Here is a 25,915-nt window from a genome sequence, read left to right as displayed (position 1 = left end):
CAAATTGCGATTTAATTTAAATTGTTCCGCGCATGAGCCGTAGTTATTTAGATCCACAGGTTGTTTTTCCTTCTTCGCTATTCAATCCGGTGTCTTTATGAGTGTGGGATGTGCTTATCCTCGTCTTTACGGTAAAATTTTCTCCGTTATAATGTTGTGTTTTGTTGTTAGTGTTGAATAATCGCGTGTTAAAGTGTGCGAATAACAAAAAGACACCATGGGGGTCGGTTTACCTCCTTTGGAATTCACCGAATGCATGACAGACAGTCCTTATTTTCGAGAAAATCTACACAAACACGAACGCGAATTAGAAAAAACTAGTCAACAAATCAAGAGGATCATCAAAGAAGTCAAGGATGTTCTAAACTCGGCTAAACGTAAGTCGGAGGGTACAAAAACACTTTTTACTGTGATTACATCATGCGAAATTAATTTATTAGAATCGATACAATGACAGATTTCCTCCCCTGAGTTCCGCTCTGTTACCTCCCTCGGGTAATTGCCGGTTAATATTTTAAGGGTAGTTACAACCCCATTACCGATTACCTTATCAATCACCGCTTTGTGTCAAGTGGCTTTTGGGCTCACCGCCCACAGGATCCACGCTTTTGATAAACGCCTCGCATGTATCAAAGTCGTCTCAAAAGCCCACATATAATTTGTCTCTTGTGCAAACATGTTTATTCAGGGGTGCATTTTTACAAATAATCTGTTTGATGGATTTTGGGGGGCTTCGACACGTTTCGTGAGCAATGAACTTGTAATCGAGTTAACACTTCATACGTTCATCGAAAATTCGATTAAATAAGTGCAAATAAATTAATTTTAAAAAATCGGTAACACTTCTACATACTACTCGATCTACAGTGAGTTGCAATATTATGAAATAATCTTATTAAAACTGAAAATGTTTTGTTTTGGCAAAAATTCGATTAAATAAGTGCAAATAAATTAATTTTAAAAAATCGGTAACACTTCTACATACTACTCGATCTACAGTGAGTTGCAATATTATGAAATAATCTTATTAAAACTGAAAATGTTTTGTTTTGGCAAAAATGCTCGAACATAAAAAAATACATAATTTTTAACTTGATTTAAAATTTTACACTTTTTGATTTTTGAGTAATTACTTCATCGACATTTTTTTCAAATGGAAACCACTAATTTTTTTAGCCAATTAGATAGATATTTTAATTGTCGGATTGACAACGCCAAAATATTAAATATGTACACACATAATACATTATGTACTTATTCCCTGATTCAAAATTAAATTTTAAAATATCGAGAATCAAAGAACGATATTTTTCGATTCATGAAACTTTCAAAATTCGAATATGAATCAAGGAATAGTTGCTTTGTGTATTATAGGTTGTTTGCCAAGAGGAGTCTAATGGGTCATTTAAGCTGAATCACCCTGTATTACATAATCAATTTTTGAAAAAAAATATCCAAAAACTGAATAATGTCAACAAAAAACAAACATACAATTTTAATTTAAATCATTGAAAAATTTAAAAATTGAGAATTTTTAAAGAAAATTGACCTGTTCATGCATTTTTGTCAAAACAAAATATTTTCAGTTTTAATAAGATTATTCCTTAATTTTGCCGCTCACTGTGTTTCTGATCCAATTAAATAATTATAAAAAAATCTAACATAGTTTAAGAATTTACTTCAGTTTTTTTTTAAGATTTGAATGAAGTGTTAATTAACATTTTGATGGCCTTTTTAAGAAAAAAATCCATTAGATAGGTTTTGTTTTCACCATTGGAATGTATATGATAGCTTTGTATAGAATATAAAAAAAATGTTAACATATTGTGTAAACTGATGATAATATTGTACCGTTTTGTATGCTTGTGAAAGTAATTAGCAATTATAAAATAATTGGAAGTACAGATCTCTAATTTCAATAAATAGGCAAAAAAATCATAAATGAATGAATATATTTTTTATTTATTACAAAATATCATGGGAAACTTGGTTTCTAATGTTAAAATTTAATTATTATTTAATTATCAGTTTGGTAACGCAAAGTTGAACAGACATAATCATACTTAATGATTTTGATTCGACTATAATTGATGATAATATAGGAACAAATATTTGTTACGTAATATTTTGAGGAAAGCTTATTTTTTGATTTTGTTGAAGCATTGGGATGATACCTAATAGAGGAGTACTGGATGCAGCAACTCTTGCTTCCAGGTCAAAAATTAATTAAACAAATATTACAAGAATTTAATGTCAGTTACTCATTTTTTTTGCAATGTATCTGGGAGACGTAGTTTTTATGAATTTTCCGGTACTTTACCTAACAAAATACATGCTCTAGAGGGTTTATCGAGGGATTTATTAAATAATATTCCAACCAAAGGAATAATTTATGGTAACATCCATCAACGAAAGAATTATTTACTTCACTTACGTAAACAATATAAACTATCATTCACGTAAACAATTATTGGAAGAATTAAAACATTATGTGTTTATCAATATCCAAAAATACTCCAATTTTTTTTATTTGAAGTTTGGTCGCATTGAAATTCACTCCCATAAAATTCAATTTTTATCTCATTTGTTCATTTAAATTTTCGCACAATGACAAACGTTGTTATTGTTTCCAATAAAATCCATTGCAAGTGCAATTTCGATTTAGTCAACGTTCTTTGTGTGTAAACTTTTACTGCGCGTTTGGGTGGTTATGTTCAAACGAGGCGTGAAATTTGTCGTTGAAAGAAAGTTGCAACATTTTTTTTATTCGCTACAAAATTAGAAACCGAAGGTCCTTTCAGTAACAAACTAAAACACGTCCGTTCCACAATTAGTCAATGACAATGTGTCTATAACCGATATGGAATAAGTAGACACCGGTCGCATCTCAATCGCTATTCAAGTCGAACAATGAAGTTTCATAGTCCAACCGGATTAATCTCTGTATAATTTACAGAAGCAGGCATGCTTTCAGATTGCGTCACGTACGAGCTTTTCTTCGTGTTAGATTGTCGGGTAATTAGAGACCTTGAGTTTGGGTGAATTTTATATAAATGTGAAAAATGTAGGAACGAATACGAATAGAAACTTTAGATGAATATATAGGCACTCAAAGTAATGTGAGACTGGAGTGGCAATCAAGTGTATGATATTGAAACCCTCGTCGGTCTCCCCTTGTGGCGTATAATGACTGAAGGAATTCATCATCACCAAGGGGAATTTAAATTAAAAGAGTTGGTTCTTCTCGCAACTGAAAGCGGCTCTAATTTAAAGATAATCAAGTGTTAAATTAGTAAGATATGTGTTTTGTCATTAAATTCGCGAGTAAAAGTTGTCTAGTTTCAAATATATTCGTATTATGAAACTTTCACTTGGTTTTGTGTAGTGGCATAGTAAAAGCCTACGTATTCATCCAATTGTCGTTAATTTATTTAACTCTCGTAAGAGGATTATCTCTTTAATTCTAGACAGAAACGCTACATTGTTACGGTGTGATAGATGATAAAAGAGACGTTTTGTTTGTAACACATGCAGGAATTTCAATGATATATCGTGGCGTTGTTTCACGTAAATACTCGTATGATAATGAAATAAAAGCCTTTGATGTTATCGTAATGGTATAATATTGTTCTTGAAGATGCATCATCAATTCGCAATGCGTGCTTGCATAATTGTCCCTTTTTAAACAAGTGGTCAAGTTTACGTGTTTGACTCACTCATTAGTTATGTTTAATTTTGTTTGTTTTAATTAATTAAAATTGAACGCGTGTTGAAATTGCGCGATACAAATATTTTTATAGACGAGAAAGTTAGAGAGTTGGTCGAACTTTTGATTCTTTTTATGTATATGTTTACAATGTCATACGTCACGATAACTAATATTTTATGGCACTTAATGATTGATGCGGTTTTAAAAATAAAAGTGCATAATAACAGATGAATGTTCGTTCCCTCAAACATCGTAAAATTTTATGAGTTTGTGACAACGAAATCATGATAAAATCGAGGAAAACTGGTTCGTAAATTTTAAATCGAAGATAAGGAAAGATAAAGATTCCTAAATCACGAAACTGCGTTCTTACAGAATGAATCAGAACTATTATAGCGACCCTAAAACTGAAAATGTTGATGGGTATTTGTTTCTAACGAGAATTTCAATCTAAGCTCGCAATAAAATATTTTCACCGCAGCAGATGTGTGATGTGTTATGGCATTTCAGAAGTTTAATATGACTTTTAGCACAGCAGTTGCAGGGAAGAATTGAATAAATTCTTTGTATATTTAGTGAAGAAAGAGACTGTTTTGTGATACATATCTAGATAGATTTTTAAATTATAGGTGGTGTTTATAGATTAGAATTTTGTTTGGATATTATAAATTAAAAACAAATCAAAAAAATGTTTTTTATCATAAAGTTTTCGCACAGAAAATTGTGTAACAAATTTCAAGTTTATGAAACTAGTTTTTTAATATATTTCACAAAGAACTTTAAAAAATATTTAAACCAACTTTAAAGTATAGCATAAAGAGGTCATCATAAGATCAGGGCGGTGTGTTCTTAATTACAAACGAACTCACAATATACGGAGAGCACCTGAGCCTAGAGGGCCATCAGATTTGTTTCCAGTCTACACAAATAAAAAAATAGCCAAAGGGTTCCTAATTAAATAATATACAATTTTTATTTAACTGGAGACCACCACATTGCTAGATTTTGTTGTGTTATCTCATCTTTCATAATTTCTACTCGTATGCTAGACATTTTTATTTCACCTCTCACGACTGAGCTGAAACAAATTCAAATCTCTACTAAAATGTGCATTTAAATGTAGGTTTATTCTCGTCTCGTTCAACTTTCATGAATGGAAATCTTCCTAGTGTGTGATATGATTCATACATTTCTTAAAAATTTGCAATAGAAAGTGTTACTTTTGGAGGTTACCGTCTCAACAATCGTGAAAACGTGAGAAATCGACACTTAGTGAACTATTCAATTCGATTTTCATCAAAATTCGAGTTACACAATTTCGTTAAGCCATTACATAAATCTCTAAAGATGGGTGTATTTAAAAGTGATCTTCGTGGCTACGACCGACATGAAACCCGCATACACTTACATTGTTTTCATCGCAAAGAACCGTTGCATATGTAATGGTTACTCTTCCATTAATACGCTTTGTTCACAACATAATCATCCTTTTGAATCGCTTAAAATTGGACGTTGTAAAATTCTCATTCATAAAGAAATAGAGCAGACTTCAGAGTCGTTATGATAGGGGAACTCGTGCAAGTAGCTAAACGGGGTTAAATACCACTCTAATCTTTCATGTAAGCAAATCCAGTCTGGTCAAGGCTTATCACGTTTCGTTTAAAAGCGCGAATTTTTTAAGTATTACACATTCCTGGGCCGAATTTATGACCGCATGGTCTATTTGTTTTGATAATAAATGACACATAAAATTGACGAATAGCTGGAAACCAAGCTTGAGGAGAAAATAGTCATGGATTTTACTGATTTCCTTTGTATTTTCTCCTTGTCGAAGGCAATTTCCAGCCATGTCACCGCTTGACCGCCTGATAATCGCGCTGCAATACCATTGTTGCGTCGACATACCGGCAAGCCCCATTTCCGGCCTAGTCTATTCCCTCTGATCCATTCAATTTCCCATTTTACCTGTAGGATTCAAAAATTACTCAAACTCAATTTTCAAACTTTATTTTGGAATAATTGACAGGAGTGTTATCGACAACGTTTAAACGTTTAGTTTTCGACCCATAAATGCGTTTATTTGTCACAACGTTAACAAGGGCGTTCGGGTTCAAGGAGAATTCAATCCTAGGTTTGATTTAATGCGATATTCTTGCAGTATTTCTAAATTTAGATCGAGGAAGGGGGTCAAATCCAAATCGGATAGATTAAATGGACTGAGACGTTGTGACAGCAACGCTGGGATAATTTATTAGGGGAAAAAACCGTAATTATTTCACGATCAAAAATCAATTAGATGCGTTCTTGCGTCAAAACAATGATAATCTAAAAATTTGTTATTGTTGTTGCAATTAAGTGTTGCAAAAGTTGATTGGAATATTATTGATTGAAATGTTGGATGATAAGGTGGGTGTTTGCGTGGGTTTAGCACAAAATTGGGAATTTGCTACACGAGGCAAAATTTCAGAAAATTCATCTCCGTTTTTTATTTGTAAATTGTATTGAAAAAAAAAACAATGTATTAGACAAAAATAATCCTGCTAACACCCTAATTAAAAGATAAACATATCGTTTTATTCGAACCGGAAATATTATCTTACCACTAAGGATTTTGTTTTCATTTAATAATGGAATAGCTATTTATAAATAGCGACAAAAATAGTTTTTAATTAGCTAAGACGTAATCCAATCTAATGATCAGTTTTATTGTTGTTCAATATTTTTATCTAGTTTTACAATAAAATGATATTAAATATGAACAACTAATGTGAAATGTGACACAAATCAACATTGTGGGTAAATAAATTCAAATTAGTAATCAGTTTCGAAAGAAATATTTTTTACGCGCGTTTGGTATGCATTTATGTACGTTTGCTCCACTTATTACTTTTTTCATTACCGACAAATGTAAATGTAGAGTAATTATTTAATTTTCTTATCATGGCCTCTATTTCATATCTAGTTCCACAACTTTCAATAAAACTAAATCAACTGTCTTCGTCGCAAGAAATTCATAATCGATTATAATAAATTATTTTCGCATTTCATTGCAACCTCGTCCTGAAAGTGTCTCAAAACGGAATTGTGGAGAATTTTTTAAGACACATTTCCTTATTAAGAAAATGATGTCACTTTACCACGCACTAAAAGTCGTTTTTCTAAAACAAAACTTTTACGGATAGACGGGTTAAATTGACTTAAATACATTCATCTCAGTGTGTTAATTGAGTTATTACAGAGTTAATTTCACTGTAAAGTAGGCGTAGTTTTTGTAATAGGATATTTGACTTTACCTCTGCAAACGTGGAAATTGAAGTTTCCTTTGGTCAAAGGGGACGGACTTGCAATTTTATGTTTGTTGAATCAGGTTTCAAAGTCTAAAAGTTCACAATAAAAATGCTGAAATACTCAATAATTAAACAGTTGGATAAAATACCGATTTTATTTTGATTTCGACACGAAGAAGTAATAATTATGGCTTTGAGTCCAATGGAAATACTGTAATAATATGGTATATTCTTATCCATAATTGTTTTTTAATTGGCAATTAAACTATCTGAAAGATTATGGATAAAATCGGTCCTTAGTCGGCGCCAATGGTTACCGAATATTATCTGTCGTGAAAATCGGCTTTAATTAAACAAATAATTAACAGCTTGAGAAAGAGACAGGTGTTGTAAAGAAAGTACTATTGTGTTCAGGATTTGTGTAATTTCAAACGAAAAAAAACTTTTTGTTAATTATCGTGATTGCCTACTCTTATAATTAACAGTTTCTTTCCTGTCAATGTTGATTAATGGTGGTACTGGTTTGTGGTTTAATCCGTATAAACTAAACTAAAAATGTAATTAACGTGTTTATGGCTGTATTACGTTGCAATGTCAACTCAATCACGGTCATTACAAGGTCGTGTGATAAGTGCAAAGCGACAGTAATGTCATTTTTTCGAATTAAGTTCTGAATTCGAACTGTTTGTGCAGTCGTATCGCCATAGATACAGTTAATGGATTCGACCTTATTTCCACATTGATCAATACCCAGTCAATAATGCAATCAATTAGCAAACAAGAGTGTAAAATAAAATTTATCATCTGGATGATGGTCCAGACATTATCGCTCTCGTGCAATATTGCGAATTGACATTTCGTTTCCCCTTTCATCCCAATTTTTATATCAAATTCCCGCCAACACGTCCCTGGAGTTTCCCTTAACAAATTCAATTATTTCTCAGTCTATTTCGTTCCAATTTTTTTTGTCTCTTTATGGGGGATGTAGTCTCGAAACGCAATTGCATAAAATAAGACTCGTTTCAAGGTAATGGTATGAGTCACCTGCTTGGAGAGAACACGTTCACCTGTGTTCTTGTTCTCTTGTGGAATTTCAGATGCAGGTGATACGCACCTGGAGTATACCGATACAAACGTGTGTGTAATATTGATGCGTTTGGAAAAATCGAAAAGAAAAATCTTAACCTGTTTGCAATTTATATCCAAGATAAGTACTTCCTGGGAGTGTGTTCCGGTTCGAAGGCGTGTTGCAGGATAAGAACCGGTATCGACTTGCTATTCGTTTTTGGATGATGCACGATTTTTGAAACTCGAGTGCAAACATACATAACACTGGTTCATTATTTTTCCCAATTACAAAAATTGAGAGAAAGTTAGGTAAATGTTTATAATTTTTGCAAATGGTTTAGTTTCAAAATGGTAAAAATTAACCGCCAATTACATAAAAATTGCAAAACCTGTCACTTATGAAGCATAATTGTTCTGATGCAGCCGTCGCCAATTAATGACAATTTATCCATTTCTTAATTAGAAGCACCGAAGTTTTTTTAATTTATAAATTTCACCACTAATGAAATGACACTAACACAAAAATTGTTTATGTAGATTTTTTTTATCGTTGATTTCTCTTACTGAAAATAAAGAAGCTTCTTTTTTATTTTTATTTTGATGTGAATGATAAAGTTTTTGAGTATTTTGTAGTAATGTTGTTTTTAATCATAAAAGTTGGTTATTTACACGGTGATTCAAAAGGATCGGAATGTTTAAAGATATCACAAATGGGCAACGCTGTAGTAAATATTGAACCATTTTGTGCTTACAGTCAATAATTTGAAATCTTTGCTACCATAGAAAGTAACAAGTTTTTGATGTTAAACCACATTGTTATTAAACCACGAGTGGTTTATCATCCACGAGGTGGAATAAATGAGCCGATTTACACGAAGAGAGTTGAATACAACATTATATTCTTCGAATTAGGCTCATCAAGGCTTAAACTTACTTTAAATCTGTTAAAAATAATCTGACGTTTCGTATTGCGAAATGCCAAATAATTACAAAACTTCCTTACAGGGTGGAAAAACCGTAAATTTTGACAGTATGTCGAAGAAGAAAAGATTTTATTTATTTGCTAACATTTTTATGCATGTTTTAAGTCGTTTACTAATAAAACACTAAATTATCTTCATTAATTATAAAAAAGTAATATTAATGTTGCATATTTAAACGCTATAACTACCTGAGAAACGTTTGCAATTTTAGGGAGATTTGATGGTTTTAAAAACCATCCGAGTTACGATACGGTTCTTTTATTACTGTGTATAAATATTTTTTTTGCAGTGTTTATTGATTGTGATTTCATAAGCTTTTTATTTGTTGTTAATAATACATATTTTGTTTGTATACATAAACATTTTTAAAAGGCTTTTATTGATTGATTAACTTTTTTATACAATGAGCGGCAAAATAATGGAATAATCTTATTTATTAAAACTGAAAATATTTATTGTTTCAGCAAAAATGCTGGAAAAGGTTAATGTTCTTTTTATAAAATACAACTTGATTTATAATAAATTGTATGTTTGTTTTTTGTTGATTAAAGCTTACGTTTTTCACTTTTTGAATAATTTTTTGTAATACAGGCTGCGCCAGAACTCGCGCCTCAGAGAAAAATTTCAAGTAAGATAAGATACCAGGAACATGAAAAAATTTTGACATTTATTTTTTGACATTTGACATTTTTTATGTCTAGTTAATGATACTGACGATCTTGTATATGTTTTTTTTTTTTATAATTATTTAGTAAAAGTACAAAAATTTTGCCAATAAAAGCCACAAATAATATTAAACAGAGTTCCAATTTAGAATACAGCTTCCTTGTTTCTTCTTCTAATAGCCTGAAGCAAATAAAATTTGGAAAATTATTTTTCCGACAGAAATAAATAGTCAAAGTGCAAAATTTAAACTCTCATAACTTCTAAATATTTATAGATAGAATTTTTTAACATTTTTTCCATGTTCCTGGTATCTTACCTTACAATTTTCTTTGAGGCGCGAGTTCTGGCGAACCCTGTATTTCATGTTCTCATACCGACAATGAAAACATCTATTAAATACCTAAAAAAAAATTAAGAAAAATATCGATGACGTTACTACCAAAAAGTTTAAAACCAGGTGAAAATTGTGTATTTTTTAAAAAGAAAATTGACCTGTTTGAGCGTTTTTGCCATTTTGTTAAAACAAAATATTTTTAGTTTTAATGAGATTATTCCATACCTCAGGGTAGGTATAGAAAAAATGAAAAATTCTAATTGTAATTAGTTTAATTTGTTTTTTTTCCCTAAATTTTTCCACTAAAGACACAAACATAAACAAAATTGTCAAGTACGTAATATACTTACCTATTCATATTTTTGTATGTAGGTTTGTTTTATTCATAATAAAGAAGTGTTTTTAATTTTTTGGTGTGGAATACGAGTAATAGAGAACGTTTTTGGAACGTTTTAATAAAATTATAAACTTTTTATAAAGAACATAAATTTTAATTATGTTACATGAAACTACATATGCTACGACGGCGGCGATCTAGATATTTTTGATGAATTTTCTGTCCCTTGTTTCAAACATTTTCCATTTTCCACTAGCACTTTCTGCATTTGACAGCCGCGTTTCGACGTTTTAAAAATAACTCTGTGCTTTTAACGTAAATGGGTAAATAATGTGTGCAAAAAGCTGTAAAATTTCCCCGTTGTTTTAAGGATGCGGTGAGCATTATCTTCCGACTTTCTCTCGAAATCACCCGCTTTTTACCAATTTGTCGCAAAATCAATAGGAACCATGCAAGAGTTAACTTGATTTAAAATCTGGTTATACAGGACACTGGAATCGTTTCAGTGTAACGAAGCAAATCGCTAGTGTGATAATCAGTATCACTTTTGTCACAGGACACAGATTTATCCTGGCAAGCTTTGCAGGCTGCACTCACCCCCTCTGTAATATCGATCCGGTTCGGGGGTTGTTGACCCCCGCTGTTGCAGTCCCTGCAATTTTCGCAGGGAGTGGTGCTATCTTAGATCTCATAATTTCACCCTTTTTTTTTGTTATAGAGTTGAGCAGCGCTCAGAGGTCCTTCGCGGATTGTCTTCAAGCATTCACTTTTGAATGTATCGGAGGTGCTCAAACTGACGACGAGCAAGTCATATGCAAATCGCTGAAGGAATTTGGGCATTTAATCAATTCGATCGAAGACGAGAGAGATCGCATGGTAAGTAGTAAGGGCTCGTGATGCCTTCAAGTTTTGTAATTGCGGATGGAGTTAATGAAGAAAAGTAAAAACTGGCATGACCGGTGGTGGATGATGGGTATGCAGTGAACCGGAGCTTCGAGCATTCCATCACGCATTCCATTTTTCCTTGACTCGATCCATCATCGCGAAGAATCGCTTGAAAATGCGGTGATTTTAACGACAGGTAACGTGGAAAAAGTGCATCTAGAGTACTTGACTTGTACCGTTAATGATATACACGAAGGAACAGTGACGTAGGTTATAGTCGAATTGTGGGTCACAATGTTTCGGTCGTTCACTTTTTCACTGAAATTTCTTGTAACTAATGACGATTGATTACGTATCCTGTCTGTCAAGACGAGACGTCTTTTGATAAATTATTCTAACATTGACAAAGAACAATAAGTAGACCACGTGTTACATTTACGATACCGTTAGCTCTTGTTTTAACTAGAACTGTGTTAAGTGTTGTTTGGCCCACACATCAGCATATTTTTACGTAAAAACTGCATTCAAGGTAACGGATTAGAATATTGGAAAGTCATATTTACCGTTACTTTGCTCGAAAAATCGAGGGTGGGTGATTCACATTTTATCAGTTTTGTGACATGAGAGAAAGTTTAAGTCAAATGCGGCAATTGTTTTATTTTTTAATTAATTTCCACTTAATCAAACTGTTTTATCAGAAGTGATTGCTTCCTGTTGCATTATTATTGCACATTAGATTTTTTTATAGTAATTCAAAATCGACCAACGGCAACGTAGAGTGACACCTTGACAATTTTCGATTGATTGTACGGTATTTATAATTGAAAGTCGTTGTGATGTAATTTGATTTTCCTTGTTATATCAGGGAAAATTGGATTTGGTTTTCAACGAGGGAAATTTGCTTTCTTTTGAATTTTAGATGATTCCAACGTAACGAATTCGTACAAGTTCGAGTAGATCGGAAATACATACCTGAAAATTTGATTTCATTGTTATTTTTCAGAATTTCAGTCGAAACATTTTGTTTTCTGAATTAATTACGTACGAGTACAAGGAAGTATCATTTATCTATGTTAAACGAGTTTAAACATTTCAGAGAAACTGTCGTTACTTTAGATAAGATGAAATAAGATGTGGTTTAGTAAATATAACTAAATGGATAGAAAATATGTATTTATAGGTGGATAAGCATGCAAAAATATAAATATTTAGAGCAGAACTCGACACATACTAATTTTCGCGAATACACATTTTATCATAAATGAATTTTAGTATTTTTCCTTTTACAAATTTTTGGACTTTGCACGTTGTATTAATATGTATTAATTAAGATTAGTGTAAACAATTTTGATAAAGATATTGTTTATAATACTTTAGAATCTAGGATTTTTAATACAATTTTGATGCAAAACGACTTTATTCCTTAATTTCTACTTTTCTTTTAGAATGACAGTATATTTGAAGCTAGTTTCAAAGGGAAAATGGACAGATGTTTATTCGATACTGCACCGTTTCCGCCCAGGGGCGGTCTACAGGAAGCTCAACTTGCAATAAACATCTCATATTTATACAGAATGCTTTTGTCGTTTTTTTATCAAAAATAGTGAAGTGACAACATTGAACAAAAACATTACAATGCACAATAATTTCGTTGTTTGATTTTATTCAATTAATTCTTGGTTTGGCAGTAATTTTTTTCACAAATTAATTCATCTAGAAAATTACAATTGGCGAAATTAGTGGTCGTGCTATTCGTCAGAGTTGCAAATTTTTGAGTCATCGTTTATGCTCCCGATTATGGTTTGCTTAATTTCTAGCAGCTAATAATTTTTAAAATACGATGTGTAGCAGGTAATTCGCAAAAACTTCATAATTCATGCGAATTGTTTACATTAGTAGTAACTTAAAATAATTTAGTTGCAGTTATCTAGCATGGTTCATTTGTGGTTTAAACCGATAACGTTATGTTATGACTTATGATTCACTGAAGCGTGACAGTTTGCACCTTTTGTAATCAATAGTGATCAGGGTTTAGTCATTTATTTCTATTTCGGATGTTTTAATGCAAGTGCACAGACCCCTGTGCCGCGCTACTAAAATGCAATAAAAATGATTCTATTTTCGATTTGAGTGATGCCCAGATGTTGGATTAGGAACTATAATACAAGCACATTAGTGACGTAAATTACTACAGTATTACAAGTTGAATGACACAAATGACGTTTTTTTTAAAAATGCCACCAGTTTGCATAATAACGACTTTCTTTTTCTGATTTTATGCATCGGCTTAAAAATTCAGCGAAAGTGATCGGACCTGTCGTTCTAATGGAACATGTTTTGGAGGGAAAAAAGCGTTTTTAATTTCTAATTCGATCAATTGAAAGTTTTTAGTGTCAGTGAACGGGGGGAATATTCTGCATAAAACACCTTTTCGTGAGGTGTGGGCTAATTGTAAATGTCAAGGAATTAGCTAGCTTAACATTCACTAGATTGGTCGTCCATATGGGATGCCTCAAACATGTTTATATGTCAAAACAAATTTAGTTTGATGATAAATGAGGAATGAGGGGAGTTGATTGAATTGCGTATTGGCCACATCATTGGCATTTACTGGCCGGTTTTTGCAGAGTGACTTCTTGGACTTGCACAGAAAAGTCATGAGTGTATCGAGGAGAATGTTCCCTAGGGTAATCTCACTGCGACGGGTAATAAGAGCCTCTAGAAATAAGAGCGAATGGAAGAAAAAGCATATGCTCAGACGCATCAAATGAAGGGAAATTATTGAAAAACAAAAAGAAATTTTCGACATTGTATTTTTTGTTATTCAACTGTAAATAATAAGCAGTGTATATTTTTATCAAGACGAAATAAAGTTTTCAAAATTCAATTTAGTGAACCCTTTGGGCATAAAATGCCAAGCATAAACATAAAAGAAAACCCCCAGAATTTAAGTTATTACAAGGTTTTCAGTGCAAGACCACCCCAAGGTAAAACATAGCGGAACGTTAAAAACTTCTATAAATACCAGCCTAGGTATTGCAAAGAAAATTTCGTTACGCTACCCGGGATGATTTGTAATTTGTTTTATGTAGAACACAAAAGGTTGCAAAGAGCTCAGAACGAATTGCTTTAGTGGGAAAAATATCAATCAATAGTGATTAATAATAAATTATTAGTGTGCTCATTTGTTACTGTAATTTGTTGTTTACAAGCATGCCGTGTATGTATTTACCATAATAATTATGACAATGGGTTTATGAAAGAACCACCGTGTTTGATTAAGTAGCGCGGAAAAATTCAGGTCGTGAAAAATGCGGTTTGCTTAGTCATTTTTAACATTCTCGTAAACAATCGGTTCCGCAACCTATATTTTTTTCAACCTTGCTTTGTAAAAACTTCTTGCACCATTTATGTAAATTCAATGCTTGCATGACTTGTGGGCGTCACGGATGATTGAGATGTTATCTCAACGTTACATCAAAACGTTCATTTTCTGTCTATTTTCAGCTAGAGAATGTCTACTCGCACGTGGTGAAACCCCTAGAAGACTTTCGCAAGAAATACATCGGCGGAGTGAAAAACGAAAAGAAAAAATTCGAGAAGCAGACCGCTAAATTCTGTCAGTGCCAAGAGAGATATTTAAATCTCACGACGAAAAAACCAAACTCGCTTCAAGAGGTTTGTTTGCTTTTAATATTTTTAATAATGACACGAAACATACTGCGGATTTATGATATGAATTTTAACGGCCTTGGAATATTTGCAAGTACATCAAAAAATATAAAATTAGTCAACTTCCCATCGCCAACGGAAGTGGTTATTTTTACGTTCATTAGCTCAACATTGAAACCAAAAGGGAATGGTTTGCAGAATGTTCTTTTAGCGTGTGGGAGGTTTAGGACAAAAAAATTCTTCTTTGAAGTCATTTCGAATAAAAGTCCAGACTTTGTTATCTTCCGGAATGATACGTTTTTACAGAAAGTTCGACGACCTGACATGAGTGTAATTGGATTTTTGTTTATTCTGCACATCATTGAACAACAAAGTGACAAAAGAAGGGTCGACTTTGGTTTATCGGAGAATTTTACTAACCTCGAGAGTCAATACAATCACACTTAATCTAACACGGGGATAGGGTCGTGCCGCGACACCAAAACATAATCATGATATTAGTTTTCCGTGGAGTTTTTATCATATAATTGTTTGAAACTTCTTAATGATGTAAATGTGCAAAAACATTGATTGATTTTTGGATTGTAAAGTCACACAAAGTGGTACAATCCGAAATTAATAGTTATTTATTTGTAAGGCCCGTATGCAATACAACGTTTTATCTACAAGTAGACAATATAGACTAAATCAACATTTTGGAAAATTTTTATTTGATGTTTTGAAGTGACGTTTGTCAAATTAATTTTTATTCGGAAGTAATGTCATGGCAGAAGTAAAAATGCTTAGGTTCAAAAATAGAATTTTTACTCCATGGCTGAAAGGTGAAACTTGTGACATTTGATTATAAAAGTGGCCACTTTTGTGACGTTTGCGGACAAAAATTATCAACAGACATTGTGCGCTTAAAAGTAGTACTGAGACAAATTTCTCTTTTAAAATGCTTTATTTCACAATTTAAAGTCTTAAAATTCCCAATTATTTAATAGGATTTAATTTCGCTCTAAAATATGTTCTAGAGAACTCATAAACAAAAAAAAAAAAAAACTCCATAATAGTATATTAAATTACAAGTTGCAGAAGGTATCTATTGAAGCACAAATTTGAAATTTTGAAACGAGCCGCGTAGCGGCGAGTTGAGGAACAAATGAGTGCTTGAAGAACCTTCTGCAACAAGTGCTTTATACTATTTTTTCTATTTTGCCGCTTTATATCATTTTATAAATTAAAAAACGAAAATTTTAATTTTTTTTTCTAGAGAATTTTGTGACGGTTTAAGACATTTATGTGGAATAATTTTAGGCGGCTGTAAAAAATAAAAATAATTCTTATTTTCACATTTGGAAATAAATTGTGAAGAAAGTCCGTCACTAAAATTAAAAAACGATATTTCTTTTTTTCTGAAACCAAAAAAATTCTTATTCCATTTTTTTTGTATTTCTGTTTGCAAAATAACGTTGTTTTTTTTATTCATTTCTGGGGTTTTGCATTTTCCTTAAAACAAATTCAGTAATGGCTCCATGAGTCATCCGCGGTCCTTCGTCTCCTTATCTTAATCCTGTCATATCCGTCCATGAATCAATCGGCCATCCCATTGAGAGATTCCGCGGGGGTTGTATCGTAAACGATGACGTAATTTGCGTGGGTGCGTATCGATTAAATGACGTCATATCAGCGTGCGTTTGCGCCTTCACCCACTAATGCCTCAATGTAAGGCAGTTCCAAATTGACATTTTCTATCAAATCACGTTTTTGAATTTTCCGAGTGACATCAAGGACTTGCATTTTTTTCCATTTAGTGAAATGTGTTTTTTTTTTCATTCGGGTGTCTCGTAAAACCCTCAGAATGTCTTAAATAAATTAGCATCGACAATGCGTAGGTGTCCAAAATATAACAAGGGATACAGGGGGGATCTTCGTGTTTTATTCAATTACAAAGGGACGATCGATATGTGAAATTTCAACAGGATTTTTGTTTGCAGGCCGACGCTTCTGTGGATATGGCAGAACGCCATTTCTTCACGGCCAGTATGGAATATGTGTATCTGATTCAAGAAGTACATGAACGAAAAAAGTTCGAGTTTGTAGAGACACTTTTGACGTTCCTTTTCGGATGGCTTACTTTCTATCATCAGGGACATGAAGTAGCCAAGGATTTTCGTCCCTATACGATCGACTTGCAACATAAAATACAAAAAACACGCGCGAATTTTGATGACTACAGCAACAAATTGCGTAAACGAATGGCCGACGTTCAACACTCTGAAAAACCAGTCAAAAAAAATAAAGGTTGTAGAGAGGGTTACCTCTTCCTTTTGGAGAAAAGTAGGTTTCAAGGTTTTGTAAAACGCAGTTATAACTGATTGCTTTTTATAGAGGCTTTTGGTACCACATGGACCAAACATTTTTGCACATATGACAAAGAAACTAAAGAGTTTACTATGTTACCTTATAATCAGCTAACAACCAAATCGGTAAGTTTGGAAAGTTGTTGTGTTTCATTTCTGATGCTTTATTTTGAAGATTTCGCCACCTGAAACTATGGTTTTGACGTCTTGTGTTAGGCGAATGTCTGATTCCATAGACAAGAGATTCTGTTTTGATATTCAATTTAATTCAAAACCTGGTGTTATTCTAACTTTTCAGGCACTGTCGGAACAAGACAGGAAAGCTTGGTTGGATATTATGGATGGCAAAGAACCGGTATTTCACACTCTTGTAATTCTATGAAACATTTTTATAACAAATTTTTCAGACTTATACGACTCCAGGTGTAAACAAAGCGCAAAATTCGGAAGAAAGACTCTTAGACGATTTAGGAATTCAGTTTGTGAAAAAGTGTATAGAAGTTCTGGAAAGTCGTGGTTTAGAAGAGCAAGGCATTTATCGCGTTGTCGGTGTAACTTCAAAAGTAAACAAATTGCTAAACATGGGTTTGGATCGGAGGAAATGTGATAAATTATCCCTCGATGATCCCCAAGAATGGGAAACTAAAACCATAACGAGTGCTTTGAAAAGTTACTTACGGAACCTTCCGGAACCACTCATGACTTACAAATACCATAACGGATTTATAGCGGCAGTTAGTAAGTTGTTTTTGTTGTTGTTAATAACACGTTACAATTTTTTTACTAGAAAATGAGACTCGCCAAATGAGGATACACGACGTGCACACTCTAATCCATAGGTTACCAAAAACCAACTTTGAAGTAATAAAAATCCTAATTAAACATTTAACAAAGTAATTGAAGTTAAATATGTTTGAAACGAAAATCTAACTATTGCTTTTGTAGTGTTTCCGCAAAATCTGATAAAAATTTGATGACTGTGAGCAATTTAGGTGTTTGTTTCGGTCCGACTTTGCTTCGGCCAGAGGAAGAAACAGTAGCCTCAATCATGGATCTGAAATTTTATAACATCGTCGTTGAAATTTTGATCGAAAATTACGACAAAATTTTCAATAGTGAGCCTGATAAAACTCTCCCAAGCGAGAACACTTCACCTCGAAACGCTTTACCTTCAACTAACAATTACAAACATATTTCCGACCATCCAAATTTCGGTGCTGGCGACGGTACCGAAGTTGTGTACGCGCGAACCTACAATTCGAATCATTCCAATCACGTTTCGCCGAATTACCGACCACAAATGACTTGTGTAAGTGATTCATTTTGGCGTAATTTGAGTGTTTAAATTTTTGTTTTAGACTGTGAAGGCTTATTACGAGGAACCTCTCACCACGAGCATGTGTTCAAGTTTGTACAGTGTTCACGAACCAGCCAACGGTGGTTACCCTCAAATGAGTCGGAGTGAACACATCGGACCTAATTGCCAACCCATATTACATCAAAAAACAATGCAACGGTTCATACCAACAGTGTCTTCTCAGTCTGAAAGTAATATTCCAAATTTACCTAGTCACAGTCCCACGTACTTCAGACCTTTCAACCGCATTAGTAAGCAATCGCTTTTTAAAGGATTGAAAGTCGGGATAAAAATTTGCATATTTTTACCCCGATTTTGCTTAGTTTGCTTGTTATTAACCGGTGTGTTAGTTTGGTTTCTGCATTATTTGTGTTTAGTTTCAGTACCTAACAGTACCAGCAGTTCGAACGAATCAGTGTCTTCGACGTCCCGCGACGGCAATAATTACGTCGCGACGCCTAAAAAGAGCGAAAGGTCGAGCATCTACATGGCTTACCCTAAAGGCTACAGGTCACCAGGTGACGTGTAAGTATGCAATTCTTGACGGTTTTACTATTTTTTGGCTTGGGGTACTAACACTCTACTTTCTTCCTGGTTTTTCCATCAGCACCCAACTGCGTAAAGAAACTAATTATCTAACAGCTTCTGGGAGATCTAGTCCTTCTTTGACCCGGGTTCGGTAAGATCTGTTGGTGTGGGCTTTTAGCTAAGCACGTTTGTGGCATGTTCCGCTAATTTCCTTTGTTTTTCTCTTTTGTACAGACCGCACTTGAAGAGTGTTTTTCTTAGGAAAAACAAACCGTAGGCCGAAGATTTTTAATTCAATTAATTTACTTTGTGTTTGTGTTAATTGCATGGGTTCTTCTTTGTACTGCATGTCTTGAATAAAAATTTTATCGTTGTGACGCGTTTTATTTTGTCCCTCAGGCGGGTGCGAACATTGTATGCGTGTTTGGGCGAACATGACGGCGAGTTGTCTTTTGAACCGAATCAAATTATAACAAACGGTAAGTGCTGGATAGTGGGAATTGGTGGTTTTATGATTGATTTCGCAGTGAAGAGTTCTCAAGAGCCAGGTTGGTTGGAGGGGACTTTGAACGGGAAAACTGGGCTAATACCGGAGAACTATGTGGAAATTTTGCCCTGACAGACCGGCTCATTGTCGAAAATTTCCACGAGTCTGCGTCATGGCCTCTGCAAAGCTTTACATTTACACAATTCCGATCCTGAATTAGTACAAGAAAATCCCCGTTTGAATTTGCATAGACAAAGTCTGGACAGCGGCAGATCGTTGCTACGACAAGCGAGTACCGAGCGAAAAAGCTCGACTTGAGCATATCACAACTCAGAAGGTCCCAAATTAACACCATTTATATGTATATTTACGTGTAAATAAGAGCATAACCCGGTATCCTTTTTAATTTGTGATTAACGCCACCTTGGAGTAATAAAAAAACTAGATTTTTTGTTATGTTTTGAATTATTTTTATAAAGTATTATACACGTTCTGTGATAGTAAGACAGACTGGCACCTCTTAGAAGTATGTTACATCAGCCATACGTATCCTGTATATTGTAAAATAATTTTTGATTGTATAATTTGTGGGTGTGTCTTGTCATTGGTACCTTTAGAATTGAGGGACCATAACCCTGAAACACCAATTGTCTCATATCAATTGTGACTGCCTAAGGAAGTAATAATGTAAAAATCCAATTCAATAGTTACCTAATTAAATGTAACATTAATTGTGTCCTTCAATGTACAAGTCTTTAAATTGCATTTGTTGTTTTAGTTTATTTAATCCACAAACACATTTATTATTTGTGATACAACTAAGTGTGTTTACCATTATTTTTACAATATATTTTATGTACAAGTACTCATTTTTTATGTATGAAATTTATATTTGTATATATTTTATTAATCTGTTAATAATTTCTACGTTTAGTTTACTTTAAGAATGGATTGTACTTGTTGTATAATTTCCAAGAAATGTCCGCAAAAATGAGTTTTATTTCACCCCAACTCTCTCCTCACTGGGGGGGTTGTTTTTACCTGAGACTGGAATTTCCACATATAACCAGTTAGCAACAAAAACCCGGCCTGTAAACATGTCGTTGCCCAAAATTTTCCTCATTGTTTTATTCATTGAAAACAGTTTATGTAAAAACTGCGTTTGTGTCCCTTTCTGGAAATGCAGCGACGAAAATTCTTCGACCGAGGATTACGATTTGGTAGGGTTCAGGTAAGTCACAAGAAATTATAGAAGAAGTTTATTTGATTAGATTAATTTGTTTTGTTTCACTTGCAGAAGCGGTTGCAAGAGCTATTTTGACGTCTGTTGCAAGATAAAATGCGGCATGCGAAGAACCGAAAGTGTAATTTCCGAGGGAACGATAAGAAACCGCATTTTGGGCCTTGAAAACCCCGCAAATTTTGCAGAGTTTCCCTGGATGTTGGGCGTTCTTAACGGCAAAACTTATCGCTGTGGCGCCTCTTTAATTCACCCCAAAGTGGCTCTAACTGCCGCCCATTGTGTTCAACGGGATGGTTTTTATAAAATACGAGCTGGTGAGTGGGACTGGAACAGTCGGAAAGAGCCCTTAAAACATCAAGACCGTTTAGCCAAAAAGGTATTTCGATTCAACTTTTCTCGAAGCAATTTAAATGTAAAATTTCAGATTATAATTCACCCCCGATACGACCCTTATTCGCTCATCAACGATATCGCGTTGATAATTCTCGACCGAGATTTCCAATTAACCGAAAATGTGGGTATTGTGTGTTTGCCTCCCCACAATTCACAACCGTTACAGGAGGAATGTGTCGTTAGTGGTTGGGGGAAGACATCGCATAAAAGTGACAAACATCAGACGGTTTTGAATAAAGCCGTGTTTCCAATTGTGCCGAATAGTAGGTGTGAAACAGCCTTACGGAGGGCGCATTTGGGGCCCTTGTTTCGCTTGCATTCGAGCTTCATGTGCGCCGGGGGAAAGGAGAAAGACACGTGTAAGGGGGATGGGGGAAGTCCCCTTGTGTGTGGAATACAAGGGGAGGAGGAGAGATACGAGCAGTTTGGCATTGTTGCCTGGGGGCTGGTTTGTGGTACCACGGACAGTCCTGGAGTATATGTCAGTGTGGCCCAATTCGTTGATTGGATTGATCAACAAGTTGTGAATGAGAATTTGGATAATCAAATTTATAAATATTGAAGAGTGAAGACAATTATTCAATCGTACTATTTTTAATGTGTAATTTATCATGTAAATAAGTAAGTAACATGGTATGAGTGTTCATAATTATATCTTTGTGACCGTATGGAGTTAGCAATAAATATCTTGTTGCCTTAATAGAGGTTCAAGGTTGATTTTTATTATTATTAAATTCTTTTGTTACACAAGAGAAGCGTTTTTCTACACAATAATAAATAATTCAAGGTAGTAAATAAAATTATTTAATATTAAATGTTGATTTAGGCAATCAAATATACATAATATTTTTTTATTGATTGGTGTAATAAAATAAATAGTACAAAAGTACAGTGCAAATAAAACACCTTTTAAATAATTATTAATTATAATTATTTTTGGTGTGTGAGTTTTTGTAAATTTTACATTTTACAGAAATCTATAAAGCGCATGTCAAACTGTCAATCTGACATTTGATATAACCTCACAAACGACAATACGGTTATGTCAATCATTTTCAAAACCAATTTAATTAAATTGTGTCGTGTCACACTTTACCAAAATTATAGAATGAGTGCCCCGAAATGTAGTGTTGCAATCTGCCAATTTACAGCAACAAACAATAAAGAGAACAACTTGAAAATCGTTAAACAACTGGTGTCTGAAGCGGCTCAAAAACAAGCCAGGGTATGTTTATTTTTCCTGATAACAACCCTATTTAATACTTTTATAGATTGTATTTTTACCCGAAGCGTCCGACTATATTGCAACTAACAAAAATGAAGCCAAAGCCTTTGCGGAACCATTGAATGGAACGTTAATGAATGAGTACAGAAATTTAGCAAAAACTAAGAAAGTTTGGTTGTCAGTGGGTGGTTTTCATGAATTGGTTAAGAATGAGAATAATGAGGTAAAAAAATAAAGCAATTTTGATTCATACTAATTATTATTCACTGGAAGCACCAAATTTTTAATACACATGTATTGATTGATGACGAGGGCGAAATAAATGGTGTATACAAAAAGTTACATTTATTTGATGTTAGCATTCCAGAGTTGAATGTTAATTTGAGAGAATCAGACTTAAATGAGGCTGGGCGACAACTTGTACCTCCGGTTATGACACCAGCAGGACCTTTGGCCTTAGCTATAGTACGTATTTGGGCAATAATCTTACAAATTATTTAAAAATACTCATAGTGTTACGACTTGCGATTTCCTGAATTGAGCATTATCCAACGCAAACAAGGTGCTAGTATTTTAACATACCCTTCCGCATTTACAAAAGCCACAGGAATTCTCCATTGGGAAACTCTACTAAGATCTAGAGCTATTGAAACCCAGTGCTATGTTATAGCAGCGGCCCAGTATGGCAAACACAACGAGAAAAGAACCTCATATGGACAAGCCCTAGTAAGCTGATTAATCGTCTCAAAAAATTCCAACCCAAAAAATAGATTGTAGACCCCCAAGGAAAAATTATTGCAGAATGCCCAAAATATCGCGAAGGGCATGAAACAAATCAAAGCATAGCAATTGCAGAAATTGATTCAAACTTAATTCAGAAAGTTAGGACAGAAATGCCTGTTTTTCAACACCGACGTAGCGACATTTACCAACTTCAAGTGATTGGGGGCGAGAAAATACCAATCAATGATGAAGAAACTTTCTCATTTGCTCATAAAATTATTCCAGCGAGTACGGTTTTTTACAGGACGAGGCACTGTTATGCCTTCACAAACATCAGATGTGTTGTTCCTGGACGTATGTAATTAATTTTTTGTCTTAATTTCTACCTAATATCTAGATGTCTTGATTTCAACGATGCGTTGTTGCAAACGATTGGAGGATTTAACAGCAGAGGAAGTAACTGACTTATTTTTAACAGCAGTCAAAGTACAGAAAGCGGTCGAAAATGAATATTCTGCCAGTTCTTCAACCCTTTGTGTACAAGATGGAAAACACGCGGGTCAAACAATACCAGTAAGTCGTTTCGTTTCATTCAGACAATATTGTAATCGATTTTTAGCACGTCCATATACACATACTACCGAGGAAACCCAACGATTTTGAAGTAAATGATGAAATTTATGACAGATTAGCAAAACATGATCGGGAAGAAAGCCAAGAACCGCTCAGAAATGTCGCTGAAATGTCCCAAGAAGCGGAAATTCTACGAAAATATTTTTATCAATAATTGTAATTATTTAGTATATAAATCTGAAGTACTTAATAGAAGTTTTTTCCACTAGTTTACAATAATTATTTTCATTATGAAATTAGTGCAAAAAAATACTTAAACATTAAGAAACATCAGAATCTCTAATTCTTTTTTGTCAAAACTGTAAAAACAACAAATAAGTTTATTTCATGTTGAAATACTACTAGTAACAGGGCAAATTTTAACACTTTCTTTTTTATTCGCAGTTTTATTGGTATTTTAACAAATATTTCATATTGTGAAATTAGACAATTCCTTTAATAGATGCAAAAGTAAAAAAAAATGTGTTTCTGGGTAATAAATGTGCTAGTAGTGAAAAAAAAAACTACATAAACCCAGTAGAGAAAATTTTAGTAGCCTCGCAATTATTATTTTCATTGATGCTACACCTCTCAGGCAATAAACAGGTTGGGATGTAATATACTATTGCCAAATGCGTATTCTTTTCTACTACCTCAAATTAATTAGAAATTAAAAATTTTAAGGGTTGTTACCATTCGTTTCAGGGGCTGCGTGTAGTTGGCGCCACTTGAGTCTTTGCAAGCGGTATAAATAAAAATTCGATCACTTTAAAACCCCCGATAAAAAATTAATCTCTTTATCTAATTAGAACTCACGTAGCGATAAAATTCTCGAGGATTTGATCGTTCCGTCCTTAATTTAAAATTTATTTAATTACCAAAGCAAATAAACCTCCATGTATGCACGTATAAGCACAAATTTGCTTAACTTATCAAGTCATGTGAAACGCTCATAATTTTTTCATTTGTTTCGGCTTTAATTAAGTATCTGCTCCAACGACACGTTTCAAAAATAATTAAAGTTTTTGCCGACGTACATACAAGTTAGGAATGCCGTATGAGGACACAATCTTAAATTATTAACAGAGATAAGGAACAAAAATGAAGGTGAATTTAGTACAACTGCTGCTACACGAGTAAAACAGTTGCTGCGCGGCGCTTGGTAATATTAAAGTCTTTAAAGCCTGCAGTCTGCATAAATTAACTACACATTTCCTTCCAGCGCGACTATTATGATTCATTAAAATCGTCTTATTTCATATTTTAGTCCCTGTTGTATTAAATTTGTTTATGGTCCATTTTCGCCGTTCAATGAATATTAAGCCAAATACAAATTTCCTTTCTTTATTTAGACCGGTGTTTTACAAGCGGAACTTACTTAAACAATTTCCGGTTGAGATTAAAGAGAAGCGAATTAAACTTCTCTCGTTTGTGTTTTTTTCAAAAGATTGTCATTATAAGCCCAGGTTGAATGTGCATCTACTTGGTTGAAACAATCATGATCTCGCGATCCCGACGGCGGATTTTCTGCATCAGACACTTCATTAAAATTGCTAATAAGGTTAAAATTCACTGGCTTGATTGCTAATTATTTAATTTATTTTCTGGGTTATAAGCAATTTTTTTTTGAATCGAATTTCCAGAAAAACGGTTTTGATTTCCGCATTTTAATTAGTGTTTCTGTTGATGAAACGGGCAAGATTCCTGAAGGATATTACCTAATATTAAATTTCGGCTGATAGAATCGGAATTTTTTTTTGGGTGAAATTGCTTAATTTACATGGTGTGGCTGTAACAATGACGCTACGCTTTAAACAAATACTGTGTTCATTCGACGATAATCAACGTCTGTAGATAATTAAAGGATTATTAAATTTTGATTCAAGCTCAGGAGCACAAAAGACGGATTTCGGAGAAACGCTAATCACGGTAGCGGAAATAGATTTAGCTAATTACTACTAATTACACAAAATATTTCGTAGTTAATCCCAATGTCACTTATAATGATTCTAACGCCTAGATTCCCGCATTTAGAAATTACAATGTTACAATGAGTTTTTC

At 33.6% G+C, this 25,915-nt stretch overlaps 3 protein-coding genes across 3 annotated transcripts; all 3 read left to right on the top strand.

Annotated features, from left to right (window-relative positions):
* Positions 1-32: 32 nt before the first annotated feature.
* Positions 33-20,492, top strand: LOC123005365 (rho GTPase-activating protein 26). The gene is made up of 14 exons (XM_044399074.1): positions 33-377; positions 11,103-11,260; positions 14,777-14,947; positions 16,921-17,263; positions 17,315-17,412; positions 17,462-17,641; positions 17,694-18,024; positions 18,074-18,179; positions 18,232-18,595; positions 18,645-18,894; positions 19,021-19,168; positions 19,251-19,322; positions 19,571-19,650; positions 19,699-20,492. Exons 1-14 carry the CDS (start codon positions 218-220, stop codon positions 19,788-19,790), a joined length of 2,553 nt encoding a protein of 850 aa, XP_044255009.1. The 5' UTR covers positions 33-217; the 3' UTR covers positions 19,791-20,492.
* A 150-nt stretch (positions 20,493-20,642) lies between these two features.
* Positions 20,643-21,982, top strand: LOC123005366 (phenoloxidase-activating factor 2-like). Its single transcript, XM_044399075.1, has 3 exons — positions 20,643-20,889; positions 20,956-21,277; positions 21,326-21,982. The coding sequence occupies exons 1-3, from the start codon at positions 20,756-20,758 to the stop codon at positions 21,854-21,856; spliced, it is 987 nt and encodes a 328-aa protein (XP_044255010.1). The 5' UTR covers positions 20,643-20,755; the 3' UTR covers positions 21,857-21,982.
* Positions 21,983-22,305: 323 nt separating this feature from the next.
* LOC123005269 (nitrilase and fragile histidine triad fusion protein NitFhit) lies at positions 22,306-24,081 on the top strand. Its single transcript, XM_044398950.1, has 7 exons — positions 22,306-22,519; positions 22,566-22,742; positions 22,793-22,984; positions 23,033-23,245; positions 23,290-23,596; positions 23,640-23,815; positions 23,862-24,081. The coding sequence occupies exons 1-7, from the start codon at positions 22,337-22,339 to the stop codon at positions 24,027-24,029; spliced, it is 1,416 nt and encodes a 471-aa protein (XP_044254885.1). The 5' UTR covers positions 22,306-22,336; the 3' UTR covers positions 24,030-24,081.
* Positions 24,082-25,915: the final 1,834 nt, after the last annotated feature.

Source organism: Tribolium madens, unplaced genomic scaffold (genome assembly GCF_015345945.1).
Source record: "Tribolium madens isolate multiple individuals breed KSU strain unplaced genomic scaffold, Tmad_KSU_1.1 Scaffold_20;HRSCAF=117;Tcas5.2_LG4, whole genome shotgun sequence".
In the NCBI taxonomy this organism is placed as follows: Eukaryota; Metazoa; Arthropoda; class Insecta; order Coleoptera; family Tenebrionidae; genus Tribolium; species Tribolium madens.
The sequence above is the reverse complement of the archived record's forward strand: the minus strand, read 5'-3'. Positions and strand labels throughout refer to the sequence as shown.

Coding starts and splice junctions, on each gene's coding strand:
- LOC123005365 (XM_044399074.1), top strand. CDS start 218: ATGGGGGTCGGTTTACCTCCTTTGGAATTCACCGAATGCATGACAGAC. Junction 18,025..18,073: donor CGGATTTATAGCGGCAGTTA/GTAAGTTGTTTT, acceptor TTTTTTTACTAG/AAAATGAGACTCGCCAAATG. Junction 18,596..18,644: donor ACCGACCACAAATGACTTGT/GTAAGTGATTCA, acceptor TTTTTGTTTTAG/ACTGTGAAGGCTTATTACGA.
- LOC123005366 (XM_044399075.1), top strand. CDS start 20,756: ATGTCGTTGCCCAAAATTTTCCTCATTGTTTTATTCATTGAAAACAGT. Junction 20,890..20,955: donor TACGATTTGGTAGGGTTCAG/GTAAGTCACAAG, acceptor TTTCACTTGCAG/AAGCGGTTGCAAGAGCTATT. Junction 21,278..21,325: donor AAGACCGTTTAGCCAAAAAG/GTATTTCGATTC, acceptor GTAAAATTTCAG/ATTATAATTCACCCCCGATA.
- LOC123005269 (XM_044398950.1), top strand. CDS start 22,337: ATGTCAATCATTTTCAAAACCAATTTAATTAAATTGTGTCGTGTCACA. Junction 22,520..22,565: donor CGGCTCAAAAACAAGCCAGG/GTATGTTTATTT, acceptor ATACTTTTATAG/ATTGTATTTTTACCCGAAGC. Junction 22,985..23,032: donor GACCTTTGGCCTTAGCTATA/GTACGTATTTGG, acceptor AAATACTCATAG/TGTTACGACTTGCGATTTCC.